Genomic DNA, 18,507 nt, shown 5'->3' with positions numbered 1-18,507 from the left:
GGAATTCATCAAAAGCTACTTCACCAGTGGGTCAGATAACCTACAATAATGCTTACAACAGCACAGATATTTCATTTTCAAGCCAAGTCACGAACTGTTGTTTTCTTGAAGTGGGTATTTTAACTCTTGTGTTGAAATACATAAAGAGATGCAGAACAAGGGATTATCTTTCTTCCTAAATTAATCCAGCTAAATCTGGTCCTAATTAGTTATGGTGCAAATGATCTTTCAAGATCAAGATTTTAAAAGCTTTTAAAGCTTTATGAGAGGTGTGTAAAGTTTTCTTGTTTGCCTAACCCTCACTGTTAGTCAATGGTGATGCTCGTGTAGGCGCTGTGTTAATGTGAGGGGCAGAGGTGGGAGCAGGTTTTGAATAGTTTCCTTAGGAGGGAGAAGGTGCTGGGGTGTGCTTTGCTAATAGGTTTGCATTAAACCTTTTCAAGGACATGCACTTTGGCTGAACCTGTGCCACAGAGTGGAGACAACTCTGGGGTGCAGCCTCCAAGATCATGCTGACTTCATACCAGGAGCAGATTTCACTTTCTAAGAAAACTGAAGTGCATGAAGAAGAATTAAACTTCCAAGCACTGGAGGAAGAACTGGAAGACCAGTCCTGGAGGGTGCAGGGTGTAGTTATCATCTCCTGGGGTAATGGCCATCATGAGCTGAACTCAGTGCTTGTCTGAATGAAGGAGCATCCCTTCCTTCTCAGTGCATTTGCCATTAGAAGTCTGTCTCATTTTCAAATGTCAGTTGAAAGATTATTATTCACTGTGATTGCATCTAGGTCTTCTAACCTTTTCAACTGGCTACCTGCAGAGATAAAGGACATACATCTTGGAGTCTAAGGTGCAGCATTTTATTCTGTGAACTCTGTGTCTCTGGTTAGTAGAAATTGGTAGAATAAAGTAGAATACATGGAAATTCAAATTTGCTGAGGATATTCTTCATAAGTGCTGGAAGTGTTTCAACTCCATTAGTTAAAAATACGAAATAATAGCTAAAATAATAAAATCTTTGAAGAATTTTGTTATGCTTTTAAAATATCACTGCACGATAACTTGAAATTATAGAATTTCCTAATGGATGGCTAGAAAAATGGCCTCTAAATACTTTGCTGGTTTTGATGAAGGGGTGAAAGTTAGTCTGTCTTTTGGTGTATCAGTGATCTGATAAAAATATTATTTTCTCCTGTTAATCTTGCTACATTGCAGATTTTTTAGCTTTGTTAGAATGATTTTATAAGTGTTTGTCAGTGGACCTCCAGGACTCTAATCTCCCTTTATCAGGGAAGGGATTATTTAATTGTTTTCTCCTTCAGATAAAAATATGAGGATCCATAGGACCTCCCATAATTCAGGCAAACTCTTAAAGCTCAGTGGGACAATCTGGCTTCCATTTAAGCAAATAAAATTCACATTGATCTCACAGTAGGAACATGATCAGGTTAATTTATTTACTTAGTTCTATCTGAGGAAAGGTTGAGAAGGACTTCAAGATTAGACAATGAGGTTTCAGGCCTACAGCAATTCCATGAGTCTTTGTTCCCAGGCTAAGCTGAGACTGGAATTTGTCAAAAAGTGTAGAAACAATTTAGAAATAAGGGTTGAATAAAAGCGTGACAATCTGTGCTTCATGGACTTTGGAAGGTCAGGCAAAATACAGTGTGTTTTTCTGCTCCTTCTATGACTTCTTAACCCACTAACTCTTAAGAATTAAAGCTCTAATTTATTTTTTTTAATGACAATGAATATTTTGATGAATTGCTGCAATGTGAAAGATTTTACATTACTGCTGAAGATTCTTCTTGTAATTAATTTCTTAATGTAAAGGAACAAATAAACCTAGCATGTAAAAATACATCTATCACTCATGAGCAATAGTTCATCACCACCATGGATGAGCCGTACCATTGTAGTTAATCACCAGAGAATTTATCTCTCAGATTTGAAGATGCAGAGACAAATGTAAACATCAAAAGGGACCTAAAATCCTCTTTTTTAATCCCTGAAAAATATAAAAATTATTTAATCTTTAGCCTCTTTTCTCTAGCTCTTTCTTTTAATGGATAGTCCTTTTGAATGCTTGAGTTTTGTTTATGTTTTCTAAACCCAGAAATCATTGCTACTCCCTAACTCCATCTAGCTTTTACCCTTTACCTGCTGTTCCAGGCTATTTTTAGTCAATGTACACTTAGTCAATAGTGCCAAGACTGTCTTTGCTTCATCTCACAAAATGTTTTAAGCAAACATATTTGAGGAAAACCCATATGGTTTGCTATATCACAGCTTCGAAGATCCCAGTCCTATAGTGATACACTTCCCAGCAAGGCACAGAAGAGCACTCTCAGTACAGCTTCCTGGCACTTCAGGACTGACTGAATTCTACTTTTATATCTTTTGAGTATAAGATCAACTTTTCTAACATAGAATCGCCAGTTTGCAATAGTTTTGTTACAAGACAGCATTTAAAAAAAAAAAAAATCTTAAAAATGGTAATTTATATGAACAATAAAGCTTGATATAAATACACTTAAATTCACATTTTTACAGGGTGCTTGTTGCTCAGATTCATCTCAGCAGATGAAAACAAAAGTGTTGCAAATGACTAAACCAGACAGGCTTCTTTGCTTTTAAGGAAAGCAGGAAATGATTATTTCCATAATTACACAACAATCTATTACCTTCAGGATGGCACATGTCATTCAACATTTCACTTCAGTGAGACACCCTTGCTGTAGTTAATGCTGCCTGGAATGTAATATTAATGTGGGCAGCACCATGAGGATTAAGTCTGACATGTGGAAGGTTGCAATGGAAGGCTGACAACACTTTGGTGTGCTGAAGAAAGAGACTCAGAATGACAGATTGACAGGACTGTGAAGCTTGTCACATAAAGATCATTACCAATTAAGATGGAGGTGAAGGAAGAACTGGGGTCAAAAGGGCACCTGCCTCGTCCTCTCTCAAATTTGTGCGATTCCAGTTGAAACAGATGATCCTTAAAAAAAAAAAAGACAGAAAACACCATAAACCCTACAGGCAAAGAAACAGTCCTCAGAGAAAAGCTTTAACTTTGTTATACCTTTGTGGAGGATTGACTTCATTAGGGAGAAAACACAATTATGGTTGCTCACTGATGTACTGGCAAAAATTCTCTGGGTTTCTACAAATCACCTTTGTGTGTTCACTGCCCAAAAAGAATCAGAAAGATATGCACTAACATTGCATTTACTTCATTTCTGTGGGAGTAGGGAGGGAAGATTCCTCTATCTCTTCTCCAGATTATCTAAACATTAAATAGATATCTCACCATGGAATGTGTTTTCCCCCTTTAAACAATTTTTTTTCCCAGTAGTTGTTAAATATATCATACTGTGTTATCTTCTCTTCATAGCTTTGAGATGTTTATATATCTTCTTCATAGAAGTATGTTTAGGAATGAATCCCCAGTTATGGTTTTCAGAGCAGATGTGATTTCTTCAGTGGATTTAACAGAATATCAGTATTAAAAAATATTGGCAATTTGGTTTAATTTGTCTGTATAAGGCTGTAAAGACTGAGAAAGAATTTACAATTTAAATTTTAATTTGTAATGGTAGGTTTGTCTCAGCTTTCACAGAAAAGCCCATTAATGTCTGACTAAAATATCAAGTGAGAGCACAATATTTTTAATTTAGATATTAACAGCATGCCACAACGCAGAGATGGGGAGAAAAAAAGGGCAAATACAGAGAAAGCGATGAAAGCTTGATAAGAAATATGCCACACAGCCATCAAGACTAGCAAATATTTTGATAATTTAGTAGTTTAAGCTCTGTGTAAAGTTTTACTCAAAAGTCCACTGAAATGGGGATTGGATAAATGTAACCTACCTGTTCATTAAACTAAATCTCAGGTCCACATTGCTAATATATGAGACAAATATTTTGTGAGGCATAAAATTACATGCAACAGGAAAGCCAGATCTCCCAGAGTTTTTAGAAGTACTTGCCTCAGTCTCTCCCTTACATAACACATTATCAAAAAGGTCCAACAGACTTTTTAGTCATAAAAATCAGGCTTCATTGGACTGGACTTTTCAGGAATTTATTAGAATAACTTGCTAATGGCACAGAAAAAAGCTCTATAATCTACAACCTACAAATCTTCTCAAGCAAGTACAATTGCCCTAAAAGCTAAATGAATATTCTCTTCAGGTGACTTCAAGACAATTACGCTCTCCTGAAAAAAGAAACAACATAAAAAGACAAGGAGCAAAGAAGCAGAAGGGGAAAAACTGAAAAGACAATAATAATAATAAAATCATCGCTTAAAAGGACAGAAAAAAAAATATATATAAGGAAAGTGGAAAGTAGTAGAGCTCTTAGTTCCAACTAACTGATGAATAATTGAATCTTTCTGTGCATTTAATTTAAAACAGTTAACCTTGAATTTGTCACAAGGCCCTCGACTTTAAAGCATTATTCACATCTTAATCCCCAGATCAGACAAGCTGATGTACATGTATCCCATTTCCAACTGTCTAAATCATACATGTCATTTTGCTGCAACTTCTGGTCAAAAAGAGAGATTCCCAATAGTTAGAGAGCTTCTATAAAAAATGGGATGCAACTCAAAATGTAGTTCTGGAAAAACAGGACATCTGTGTCATGTGTACTTGCAGTGAAAAAATCATAAAAAGTCATAAAAAAGTGATAAAATAAAATAAAATAAGGTAAATTAAGGAAAAAGCCATAAAAAATTTAGCTAATGGACCTAAAACTCATGAGGTAACAAAGCTTTCATAATATCACCTCTCCAGAAGCTCCTTTGTTGGCCTAACCCTGGTATGTTAGTGCCATTTAGTTGTTAAAGCTGATGTAGCAGAAAATAACTGTCCTGGGTAGAGACTGATGGTGCAGGAATATTAATTTATGATGTATCAGCAACTCTTGCACATCAATAGTAACTATTTCCCCTCTGCTGTTGGGTAAATGTCAAACAATGAAGAAATATTTCCCTGTGTGTGGAAATCTCAGTCCCATTCCATACTTTTCAAACATTACATACCATGTATTTTTCAAAACTAAATATTGTAACATTTTGAATCAACAGTGGATAAAAAAAGAGTAAGGTGAGCTCAGGAAGGAAAAGAAAAACTTTCTGAAATAATGAAAAAGTACTTGGGAGTCATAATGGCATAAAATTTGATGTACAAGAAATATTTCTAAAAATCATCTAATGTTATGTTTTCTCTAATTGGGTATTAAAAATAAAGTTACTCATTAAAAACTTTCTCTTTTGGGATTCTCAATTAATCTATTTGTCAGTGAATTGGTTCAATAAAGATTTAGAAGTAAGTGGAGAGACAAACCAAGAGTTAAAAATTGACAGATTATTCTGGTCTTCATGCTTTCTATTTACTTTTCCCCACAGTAAAATAAAAATGCATGTGCCTATACAAGGAAGAAGTAATAAATTAAAACTGGTAACAGAAAAAAACATACTCAGGTAAAGTGATCATTTTTGGGAACAATATTGTTTTGAAACCATACTTGAAGAAGTTATATTATCTGTACTTCCTGGTTTATAGTTTGTGGCTCTATTTCATCCTACATAGGCAATGGAAACTGAAAGTTTTTCTACTCTTGGAGGAGACATGATCCCACCAGGTCTTCATAACTTACACTTCATGTTTTGGTCCTCCCCTGGTAAAATGCCACTGGTACTCAGACCAGGGAGATGTGGCCAGTACTGGAATCTTGTGGATGATGTGAAAGAACTTTTCATTACTCTATACAAAATTATACCAGCACAATGAAAAAGCTACTAATGTAGTTAACCATTTCCCTGAGAACCAGAATTAAATCAATGGTAAAGACAAACCCATCTCTTTTAACACTCATGACATGAATGTGTTTAAAACAGCTAACTATGTGACTAGAATAAAAATGCTAAACAATATGCATAGTATTCATTCATTATCTGGAATTTATGAATAAGGATTGTAGGTTAAATATGTAATCTAGTGTTATCAGTGGGGGTAGATAAAAAATTGGATTTCAGTGCAATTTTGTGGAATTTTTGAGAGGAGGTCACTAGTTTTGATATAAAGCAGGATGTATATCTCATAAATGCTTGCAGACACATGTAACTGTCTGAAAAGTGGCTGAAAATGTAAGCAATGACTCCTCCAAGAGAGATTTTCCACCTTCAGCTTTTAGGACAGCATGCCAAATATTCCATGGTTGCAATAAGTTATTCCTATCACTGGGGCGAGTAACTGAAGTTCAGGTGTGAGATGTGTCAGCTTCCATGGGATGCCAGTTTAAATGAAATAAGCGTTACACATTAATAATCAGCTTTGAAGGCTAATTCCATAATTCTAACCCTCCTTGCAGTTTGTGACATTGGAATCCCTTGAGAAATGTCAGAGTAAAACTGACAGTTTCCTCACAGATTATACAGCACATCAATTCAACATCATAATTTATTTTATGGTCATTTTTCAGTGGTTAGGTAAAAACTATGCAAAAGCACATATGGAGGGCTGGGAATGGAATTACATATTTCTACATGTAACTTGGTAAAAGAAGTGGGGTTCTGGGTTTGATTTATGACACCAATGACTCAGGAAACATAATACACTTTCAACTATTATTAAAATAATAATTTTCTTTTAAAGAAATAGAAGATACTTTCAAAGCATCAAACATTTTGGCCATTAACTTGATATGAATTGACAATTTTAGACAATGAAGAATAATGTAGGCTATAAAAATAGTGAAAGAAAAGGTCAATCAGAGGCATTAAAATTTAAAGTCTGAATTTAACTTTTGTTGCAGAAAATTGCTTTCACTAATGCCAAGTGCTGCTTTGCTCTGGGTCAAGACAACACTTATGCATGTGATTAATTTAAAACATATGCTTACTTCTATTCCTGTTCAGCAAAGTACCTAAGCCTATTGTGAACATTAATACAATGGCTGTATCTTTTCACTAAACCAGGGACTTAAAAATACAGAGGCTTGAGTTGTGTTTTCCTAGGATATTATTTTTATGAGAGAAAAATAATCTGATTTTCTGTAAGGATTTGTGATGTTTTGGTTTTTTCACTTAAATTTTATTATTTTCCATGTAACAAAAAAAGTAAAACATATTATACTGGCATTTTTAAAAGGAGATTGAAAACATTTCATAACCTTTAATTACACTCTTAACTGTGTATGCATGTGTTACAACAGTACTGGCATAGTCTGCTCTCCAGGAGACCTGTGCATTTCTGTGGTTGGTAGGAGTTTTTTGTGCTTTTTTGTTTGTTTTGATTTTCTGGTGTGTGGTATGTTTTGATTTGTATTTTGCTATTTTTTTTCTAACAAGTCCATGTTACCTTGCCGGATAGTAAATCATATTTAGAGTACAGTGGGGAAAGGCTGTGCAGATTTTTGTAGCTATATTTTCAAACACTGGCTATAGTAGTCATTACTGCTCTTAAAGCCCTGGACAAAATTCGTTCTCAGCTTTAATGATCTCATAGTTCTTCAACCTTAGAGTAAGAATGATATTACATGCAAGATCTGTTCGTTGCATTCCATTTCTAGGGGTCATGTATTTTATACTTTTTTGAAGAGAACTAGAAAAAAGAAGATTCATATGGAATGTGAATTGAATGGGAAAGCATAAAATAGAGATGCACTGCTTGTGCAAAGCTATGAGAAATGTTCTTTTAAAACTCTTAGTAAAGCCACATGGTGCTAGTGTCATATATGTTGCACTCTTTTTTATATTCAAGTAATTCTTAAACCATCAAAAATGAGGGTGTGAAATCAAAGATTCACTGTATTTTATCATAGTGTCCTCTTTGAGGTGAAAGAAGGTTAAGAAGGGCTGGGACACAATGAGAGACACTGAGTCTGCAGGGAAAGGACATCCCAATGGACTGGCTTACTGAGTGACCTTGTCAAGAGGGCTTTGACCAAGGGCCACCAGAGCTGGCGACCAAAGCCCAGAGCAAGAGAGACGGCTGCAAACAGAGAGGGTATGGGAGCTGCCAATGGCATGTGCACGTCCCTGCTCTGAGGACAGTGTTCAGAAGTTTTTCTTGTGCCTATGTGCAATATCTGAGGTTAATTTTCACTTGCAGGGTTATATCCTCTCACTTACATTGAAATCTCTTCCAATTTTGCCCTTTCTCTTTATGAGAATGACATTGAGACATTTGTTCCAAAACAAGATGTATTATTCTTGATTTCACTGGTTCTGTGTATGATGCTTTTTCTTTTTTTTTTTCCCCTAACACTATCTTAGAACCCAAGTGACAAAGCAATAAAGTAACATGTGAAAAGCTATGATTTGAAACCGTCACAAAGTTAGGTGCACAGCGAGACACTTTTGCAGCTTTACCAACAGTCTTTAGAACTATGGAAATTAATGTAAATCATGAAATCTCCAAGACAGTAACAGACTGTATTTTGTAGAAAATAAAACTAAAAAAATACTGAATATATCAGGTGTGTTGTTTCTAAACAAGGCATATATTTGTTGCCCATATGTACTTTCCCATTTATTCAAATAAATTTAAATCTGGTTTTACCTTAACAATGTATCTTTAAAAGATCATTTTGTACAGACATGTTCAGTCACACAGCCCAATGTGAGGAACTTATTACAAAATTAATCTAATATAGGATTTGTAAAGCATTTCACTGCTGTAACTGTATTTTTCCTCATGTGAGAGATTGAATACTGAGTGAATGCATAGAAATTTTGTGGCCATGACAAAAAGTGAAGTACAATGTACAGAATAAACCTCATCCTGATTTCTATTCTCTTTCACACTATAATGTTTTTATTATAAATTTACACAAAATTCACTTTTTTGCATATATTCTTTTGTTCTGTATATTCTCAAAATAGAATTTTTCACTTCTTTTCTCTTTCTTTTATACTTATCCTTACATTTTTATTTCAGCATAGAAAGGCACATTGAATACACTGTGCAGATGCTTCTTTAAGGAAGGATGAACCTTGACTTCCCCATTAAAAAAAAAAAAAAAAGCTGAAAAATCACAGAACATCTCTGTAAATCAGCAGAAAATATAATTCAAATGTAAGTCTCCAAAATGAACCTTCAACTCCATGACCTGCCTTAATCTGTACACTTGCCTCATCAAGAAGGCACATGGTAAAAGAGATCTACCACAAAGTTTGTCCTTGTGTAACAGCAGAAAATATCTTACTGGGTGAGGCCTGAAAAGGTGTCTCATGTGATTTAGCCCTTTGTATTTAAGCAGACTAAATTCAGGTGCTAAGAGTGTGCATTAGCATTTTCTGATAAATATAGTCCCAAACATTAGCTAGGCGTGTAATTACTACAAAGCCAACTAATTCATTGAAAATTAAAAATCGAAATCCAGCAAAATATAACTGAGTTTATATAAAGGAACCTGTGCTCCAAATACTTACAATAATACTAATAAATTTCTATTGCAACACACTGCCCTATTTCAGTCACCATAAAACAGGCATGCAGGTATATAGGTGAGCATGACAAGGATATCCCAACAGGGAAAAAACTTTTCATGTTATATCTTCTTTAAATAATCCAAACATTAATTTTCAAAAGGATCTAAGCACTGGAAAAAAATCTCGTTGTCAGAGGATTACTAACTTTTAAAATTATACCTTCAGCATTCACTGAACTTTATTTTCCAAGCCAAATGGGAATGCAATATTTGGAATGGAGTCCTCAAAAGCTGTCTGAAATAGTCAGGTCTCTGCTATTTGACATAATTAAGATTATTTGGGAGGTAGTATTTCTTCTGAGGATCTGTTTTCAATCCTCTTTACTATCCAGTGACATACTGAAAAGATCAATCGCCCTATGGGATGAGAGTGCATAAATATCATAGACATTAAATCCTCCCTAAAAATTCAGAGGCATTTTTCAGGTCTGTGCATTTTATTCCACAGTTAAATGATTAAGACACATTGGGCTACAATCTGAAAACGTATTTAAAATCTGGAGCTGTGTCAGACTGCTGTCTGAGTTTGCAAAAGGATTAGCAATTTGTGACTTGTGTCAAAATATCTGGCCTAAAGTGACAGAAATAATATATTTTCCTGACTTAATGAATGTGAAAAAATCTGGCAAAAGATAAAAAAAGATCCCACCACACTGCACATAGAAATCACAGGCATTTATCCCTAGCAGTGCACAGTATTTCAGTAGCAGTGGTTGCATTGGTCAGAATTTTAGAAGGGACACCTTTGTGTGAGCTCAAACTGGTCACATAAACTCACTAGAGTCTTATGGCAAAGAATAGAACCATTAGAAAATTTGATTATATTGCACTGATATGTTAGTTAATATGTATGAAAAGTCCAGGGACTTAAAGGCTCCCTATAATTAAAATGCATTAAAATATATGAGTAGTTATATATGGTGATACAGTCTTATAACCAAGTGCAAGAGAAGGTAAAGATAGTCCAGAAACACTATACAAAAGTGAAGGGATTTCACTGTGGAGAAGTGCACAGTCTTTACACAGGGCCTCACTAACCAAGGCTTTTCCTTTTCAATGATTTTGACAGGCAAAACTTGTGCTGAGATTGTGAGGGTCACATCAGAGCGAATACCAAATAAATTCCTCTCTAATGATCTAATCTAATGATTGCTATCATAAAAACTGGGGACAAAGGTCATGAAAAAGTAAAAAAAGGAAGTATGCAGCTCTAAGGATGAGCTTCTATCTAGGCTTCGGTGATGAAAGGAGGAAGCGATGCGTTGGGCATGGAAAGGACAGCAGCTACATTCAACTGGGAATGGATGTCAGAAGGACTCAGATAACCTGTTCTGTCTGTCTCCATGGTGGGGAGCCTCAGACAGCCAACAGCCCTTTTGCAGAGTTTCAGCAGGGGATGTCGAAGTTGGCCACTCTGAAAGAACAGGCAGGGGAGTGGATGCATTGCCTCCCGATGACACTGATGAGCTGCTAGCAATACTTTTTACTTTTTAATCTAATTTTTCTATATAGATATCTGTCAAATAAGAAAAAAAATCAGTCATATATCATAGAAGGATTATACAGTATTAGGGGTGCATCTTATAAACCTGCAAAAATATTAATGAAACATTTTTTTTCCCTGGTTTTAATGATGATCACTAACTCCATATTGATCAGTAACTCCATTCTTCAAACAATGATATAGACTTCACCAGGTGCTGTCACTTAGAAAAATACTTTCTTTCATAAATAAATGTGGCAGAATCTAAAAATCATTATAATGAGACCTGGAATATTTCAGTTACCCCCATCAAATTACCACACAGGTGGAGGATTTCTTTCTCTATGGGATAACACTATTATTCCTCTTCATGGGTTCATTCTCCCTGGACCATCTGTGTTTAATCTTGCAAAGGCCAGGTCTAATACGATGGAAAATTCATTTCATATGGCAGATCACATACTCTAGCAATCTCCCAAATCAAACTTACACTTCACGTATGGCCCTATTTAGACAATATTCAAAAGTAATGAGTGTCATTCACCTCATTTTATGGATGAAGAGCCCTGTCAAGAAAACATGTTGTCTGTTGCAATATGTAAGAGTGACTGATAAGAGCAACAGTGCTGTTGCAGAATACTTGACTTTCTCCAGAGCATTTCACTTAGTACACAGCTATTTGACAAACAATGTACATTGTAGAATTAAGAAATACAAACAGTTGACATAAATAAAAGTACAGTTCTTATGAGGTATCATTGATGAATCCTCCTTTACTGACACTTTCCCTAAATTTTATTTTTGCTACAAAGACATATTTTTAATTTAGCAGTGATTTAAACAATCATATGATTTCTTTCCTATTAAAAGTACTATTTACAAAAGGACTGAGGTGGACAAAATAATGAAGAGAAAAGGTTAATGAGAGCTCAGGTGATGAAATGCTTGGAATACTGAGTTAAAGGTCAGAAGCTTACTAAGTAAATTTTAATACAGCCGTATCCAAAGTGTTGTATCTTGGAATAGGGAACAGAGTTTATATCTGAAGTACATCAGAACACCCTAGAAGATGGACATTCAGATCCTTTTTCAGACTGCTTTCACATATCAGACTGAGGTGCCTCATTTAGGATCTTGGATATCCCAGATGCCTTGTTAAAGCTGACACTGACAGGCAACACTGGGAATCTCTCCATTTACCTTGTTATATGAGACTGATAATTAGGTGCCTCAACTAAGCGTGCAAACTGGGATGACTTTGTGCTTGAGTTAAGAACTTTGAGTCAAGTGCAAATTACTAAAAAGAGATTTCTCATTGAGATGCCATGCCAAGAACTCAGCACTTGAGTCCATGAAAGAGGAATCTCAAACAGAGGTAGGGCAGTGACGTTGCCTGTACACACACCGTGGAATAGTATGTGATTCTGGTGTCTGGACTTGCCGAAGATTTGAAAATACTGCAGAGTTCACAGGAAGGACACAAATAAGATTGAAGAATCCTGGTGATAGGAGGTTTAAGGAGCTATATTTATTCAGCTTATCAAAAAAAGTGAAGAGGCGGCTTGATCTTTGTGCGTGGGTACTTACGTATGGAAAAGATGTGGAAAAGATAGTGGGAGACTTTTCAACTTTGCTATCAAAGGCATATCAAGGTTAAAAGGCGGAAGCTGAAGTTAGAAAAATTTAACCTTGAATAAGTGGCTATTTCCTAACACTAAAAGTAATTAAATATTAGAACAGCTAATATTTAGGACAGAGAAATAGTGGCGTTATCTCACTTTCTCTTTTGCAGCACAGCACCTCTGTTGTTTGCTGTGAGCATTCATGCTGTCTTCACCTAATTAATTTTCTGTCCGAGTTAGGTACCATTTTAACCTCTCATGAAATGTGCATGCATATTCAACTTCCAGAACATGAAATACTTTAATCTAAATGCAATCTGGGGTGTTTGGATGTTTTGGTACAGTTTGGCAGTCAGTGATGTAGGCATTCAGACCAGAGGATGTAAGTGAACCCCTCCAGTAAAAGATTTTATGACATTCTGGTTGGCAGAACTTCATATCTGTTTAGTGGATGGTGCTCCAAATTGTGGCTTTTCACCCATGCAGAAGGACACCGTGTGTCTAAGCAAATATTTTCAGGGAAAGAATTTGTGACACATTCTATCTAATGAAGAACTGACCAACACCCACTTCGATTTGGTCAGTGAAACCAGATGTTTCTCCTCCTTAATCCTCTGAAAACAGTGTGTGGAGATGAAGTAATAGGAACAAGCATGGAGAGGGAGCAACTTGGCAGTTCATTGCTTGTTTTGATTATAAAAATACGTCAGAACCAACTTTATTATTGTAAAATAATAGATGTAAATATGTCTACAATTTTGCTTCTCAACAAAGCTGGAAGAATGATGACATTACCAAATGTTGGTCAAGAGCAGAACAATTATGTCATGTCAAAGTTAATCTGAGTTATGGCTGGCACATTCTCCCATGACTTGCATGGGAATTCACTTTGGTTTGTTAAAGCAAGAGCTGAGGAGCTCATGTTGCCTACATTTGGTTGGTGCAGAGGAATAAACAGAAAGCTTATTGCACAACTGAACCTTTTCTTGGTTTTGCATTGAATCACAGAACATATAGAAGTGTCCTTCCCCACACTCAACAAAATATTAAAGGCAATGTAGATTAGAAAGAAAATGTTCCGACTTGACTAAACTGTCTTCCAAGCAAACAAATACACCTGCTGCTCACTAAAGGCAAGTCCTTTCTAACAGGACTAAAGACTTATCATTTAGAGCTGGCATTCCCTGATAAGCAGAGTCTCACTTGGCTAACTGAGGAGCAAATAGCACAATAAAGAATTAATCAGATGAGGAACACCTAGGGGAGACTCCCAAAAACCACCACTGCATTTTGAGGAAAGGGTGGCTTAGTCCATCAGCCTTCTGAAATGGAGAAATACAGCTGTAGGCCATTTATTGAGTTAAATGAGGCACTGAAAATGGCACTCTGCCAGCTCCATGTACATATTAAAAATTTACAGCATGTTCCGGAGGAAAAATGCTTCACGCATTGTTCTTTCCCATAAATTTAATTCTCTCAACAGGTTTTGTCAAGCAGAGACGCCTTTGTCTCCAGGAATCATCTCTATCTTGTCACCACATAGCTTGCAAAAACTTGGGATATTGTTTCTGCATGTTGTTTTCTTTTGGAATTTCTTCTCATTTTGCAGGTCCTAGGGAGACAGAGTAATTTTTTAGCTGTACTTGGTGAAACTCCCATGTTAAAGGCTCTTTGTGAGTTAGTGAATGAGGCAATTTGGATCACAGGAAGGCCTCCAGAGCAGCCCTACAACCTGTTGCTCTACTGAATAGGTAACTCATAAAGATAAAATCATTACCTGATTTCAGATAAACCATTTGATTTGTTGAAGGTTCATTAAAACTCAGCCAGGGTGTTTTGAGCTATATGGAACAGTACTGGAGCACTCTTTTACTAGCAGTTAGATGTGGAGAAACACAGACTGAGACAGAAAGCACTTCTTTCAGCACTTGTCACCTGCTGCCAAAATGGAGAAGTTTATATAAAAGCAAAAGGAAGTTACTTAATGCAGATGCTTTTCCCCTTCTCTGCCCCACCCTGCCTTGTTGGCATCAAAGTCAGAAAGACAGACAAATGTCAATTTGGTGAGAATCAAAGCAAAATAAGATTTTTTTCCTGCACTTCATCTTCTATATCTGGTTTGAAGACTTCTCTCAGATTTTCTCTCACAGAGTACATGGGAAGGATGCATATGCAATTCCTCGTGAGAAATCTGGGGTGCAGGGTCTCTGATTCCCGCTTTCTTCAGGAAAAAAAAAGCTTATTTTTATGAATTCCCCTTCATTTCTGGATAAAATACAAAAAAAAAAAAAGGAAGAACCCAGTCTTTTCTTACCTGCACTGATTTTTTGACATTTGGAATCATTTCATGAAGGCAGAGATAATGAACTCACTGTCTGGCATTTAACTTGCTTATGTTTTCTTGGACATGACTTTGTAATATGTTCTGTTGCAAACACCAGTAGTTCTGTCTGAAAAGTCAGCACTCCTATTTTTCCTAATTTGTAATTTATTTCCAAATGGCAGAAAAACATTGGCTATTTTGCTGAAGTGTTTAAATTTGGAAAAGCAACATTGATCAGAGTCAAAGTAATTAAAACACAGAAAAAGATAAAAAGCTGCTGTCAGTGACTATACTTACATATTTTTAGAAAGACAGTAACTGACAACAGCTTTACTAAAGTGAACAGCCTGGAATTCCAAAGTGAAATCAATTAAAACAATATTGGAATAGAATGCAGTAAACCATTATATATTTAATCTCTCAAATGGATATATATTGTATAATAGAATTTATAAGTAATTTGATTTAGAAAAATATATTTGGTTATACTCTGGTGGTACAACACAAGTTTGATGTAGAATTAAATGACACCAACATTTATTTCTTGTTGGTTTATGTGATCAGCATATTAAGACAAAATGCATAGTATAATTAAATTTCTACAAACCATGGAAAGCACAAAAAAAAAGCTGTAATGTATCATAGCACAATGTGCTTGTGAAAGATTTCAAAGCACATTTCAATCACTACATAGCAAGATTAATACTTTCTACAGAGGCTGGTTGGGGAATGGACGTTATTGCTGTATTTTTAGAGAACATTAGAGGTTCTGGTTTTAAGACAGTTCAAAGATATAATGATCTGCCAATGAAGCAATCAAATTCTGCCTATATTTGGAAATCTTTCGGCTTCACAGTTTGTTGACAAAGAGCTCGGTGTTCTGCAATACACAGCTCAAACTTGGTTTTGATATGAAAAGATGAATTTGTGGTTGTGTAAGCATGTAAGATTTTATACAGGAGGTAGAATGTTCCTTTTCATACACTGTACTGCACCTCACAAACCCATGATAAATCAGGATGCCATATAGTATGCTTGGGATCATGGCTTTAGGATATTTTCCCTGTTCAAATAGCTATTCAGAAATGGATGGCTTAATGTAAACTTTAGTTGCAAGCCAACTACAAAATAAATGTCCCTGCAACATGGGACTAGTGATCACCAAGATTGGGAGCCTTAGCTGGATATTTAGTTCCAACAGGTTGATTCTCTTTGACCTGCTCGTAAATGGGAAGAGGCAATGCTGCAGAAGAAACAGTTCTGCTATTCTGTCATGTGCTTAATGCCTCTCTAAAATTATCTGTAGTTTACATTTATATACAGTTATAACTGTATCAGTTAAGAACTCTGCAGTTTTTACTGACAGGGTCACACCCTCCCTTTGCCATCAGCTCAAGGAGCACTATTGAAACTTCTAGTTAAGGTCCCTGACCACAGAGCAAGTATTTTTCTATGCTGATACTGCTGATTCATAATTCCATATGGAAGTCTGCATCTGCCTTCATAGGCTGTGTTAGTTATGTATCTGGATACACAGAACTTTGTCATAAGGGCTCCCTCCTTTCCTGCATCCCACACTTTATACCTCAACATGTCTGAGACGTGCCATTTTTCAAATGTATATGAGCCTTAAACACACCTTGTGCTACTTAGACATGCTGAGGTATAAAGAGGTGTATAGTTATATTTTAAATCCTGTTTCATTTGCTACTGTCTTTTCCACAACAGTCAGACAGTGAGAAAATGGTCAGAGAGATGAGGTGGAAGAAACAGGGGACAGTAATTGGATGTTTTTGGAAGAGGATGCTCTGACGAGATAAATCAGCAGAGACTGAACTGCAGTTTTCTGAAGGATCTTGTCCTTTCACTTCCTGCAGTTACACCATGTCTTTATCACTCAAAGAAAGCAAGATTACAATTTGCCCACTCAACCACATACCATGTGTTATTTTTAACCTGCTGTATAAAGGGCACCTATCTTTTTTAATCCTGATGGTCAGCTTTTCAGATAACAGGAAATAGTACAGCCACTTATTAGTGTAGCAAATAAATTTCCTGTTGGTCTACACAGCCAAAAAAGAGGAAATTTTCCCATGATTTCAGTGTGGGTAAGATTTTAGAGCCTGTGTGACAAGGGAGAATAATAAACAAAAATAAGGGGAGGAAGGACAGTGATAGATAAGGGGATGATCATGGGCCACACAGTCTTATAAATATCTTGTTTCTCATTTTTTGTTTGGTTGGTTTCTATTTTTATTAGTCTGTTGTTTATGCTTTCTAAAATAGTGTTCCTAAATAAGCAGCCATTGCTTCCTTCAAACTGTTCCAGGAAGCCTAACAGGAGGTTTGTGAGAGGAGCAAAGAAGACATGCAAATTTGCCTTATTTTAAGGCGGAAATTCCTTTCTGGAAAATTTCCTCTTCTTCACTGTTGACTACTCTTATTATTGGACTGCCATATTTGTGTGAGAACAATCCTGGGTCTTATTAACCAGCTGATAATTATCTAGTTCCTTCCTTAATTTCAGAAGAGAGTGTGTTTCTGTGATGCATACAACTCTGAATCGAAGTGCTGTGCTGGAGTCCTAACTTTGAGATGCTTATTTTGACAGCAGCTGGAGGTGCACAGCATGGATTGGATCCTTGGAGGCTGCTTCTGGTGATGTTGTTCTAGTTTGTTTTGTCAAAACAATGCATTGTTACTCAGAAAAGATTAATCAAAAAGCAAATCCCTTAGTTGATTTATATGAGTACACTTTAAATACTTCATATCTGACATTAATATTTATTCAAGTCAAGAGCTCCAGGCCATAGGGGAAGGCAAGAATTCTCTTGGATGGTGCTTTAGCATCAGCTCCATGAGAAGTGCTCGGCTCTACCAGGAGACATCATGTGAACCAATTAAATGAGACCATTGACCAGCAACCCTTGCTGACACCTGCCAGTAAAAAGCAATCTTATCTGGGCTATACATCACCTCCATCTATTAAGTCCCACCTCAAAAAGTGCATTTCCAAGAATCCCTGGTCCAGTTGCTAAAGCTGTCATTACATGTGCCTTCAGCAGCCTAGGTTTAATGCCCAAGGAGTCTTACATGCTAATTTAAAATAAGAGGCTGGTACTTCTGCTGAGTCTTTAAACCTGTTCTGATATAGCTGAGACAGAAAGGTTCCCAATTTCTGAAAAGTCTAGACAATTTTTACTTTTGCGTAAGAAATATATTCACAATATTGATTATATGTTCCATTTATTGGTCTCTGCAGTACTGTTTCACTCAGCTATAAGCACCATTAAGGAGCACACATACACTTGCTGAACAAGACCAATACAAAGAAGCTGAATTTACCAAAGATTTGTTAAGAGATTCCATCTCCCATCAAACTAACACATACTTTGATATATGATGTATTATTTATTTTTTTAAAAAATCAACCAAAAAAATCCCCTACAGATTTAGCTAAAACCTCCCCAAAAATATAACATTTTTATTAAGAATTACTATATCAGCTTATCTACTAAAAAACACACCAAAAAGCCTCAGATGAAAAAGTCTTTGGATTCTTTGCATAATTCTC

At 36.0% G+C, this 18,507-nt stretch overlaps 1 protein-coding gene across 1 annotated transcript in view; it reads right to left on the bottom strand.

Annotated features, from left to right (window-relative positions):
* Positions 1–18,507, bottom strand: part of SEMA3E (semaphorin 3E) — a 139,420-nt gene that overhangs the window by 39,409 nt on the left and 81,504 nt on the right. Inside the window, exon 5 of the mRNA XM_069035453.1 lies at positions 2,907–3,000. Within this exon, the coding sequence (XP_068891554.1) occupies positions 2,907–3,000 (94 nt within the window). The remainder of the gene's footprint in view (positions 1–2,906; positions 3,001–18,507) is intronic.

The sequence above is a fragment of the Aphelocoma coerulescens genome, chromosome 1A (assembly GCF_041296385.1).
Source record: "Aphelocoma coerulescens isolate FSJ_1873_10779 chromosome 1A, UR_Acoe_1.0, whole genome shotgun sequence".
NCBI classification, from domain to species: Eukaryota; Metazoa; Chordata; class Aves; order Passeriformes; family Corvidae; genus Aphelocoma; species Aphelocoma coerulescens.
Note: the sequence above shows the minus strand (reverse complement) of the source record. Positions and strands in the feature narration are given on the sequence as shown.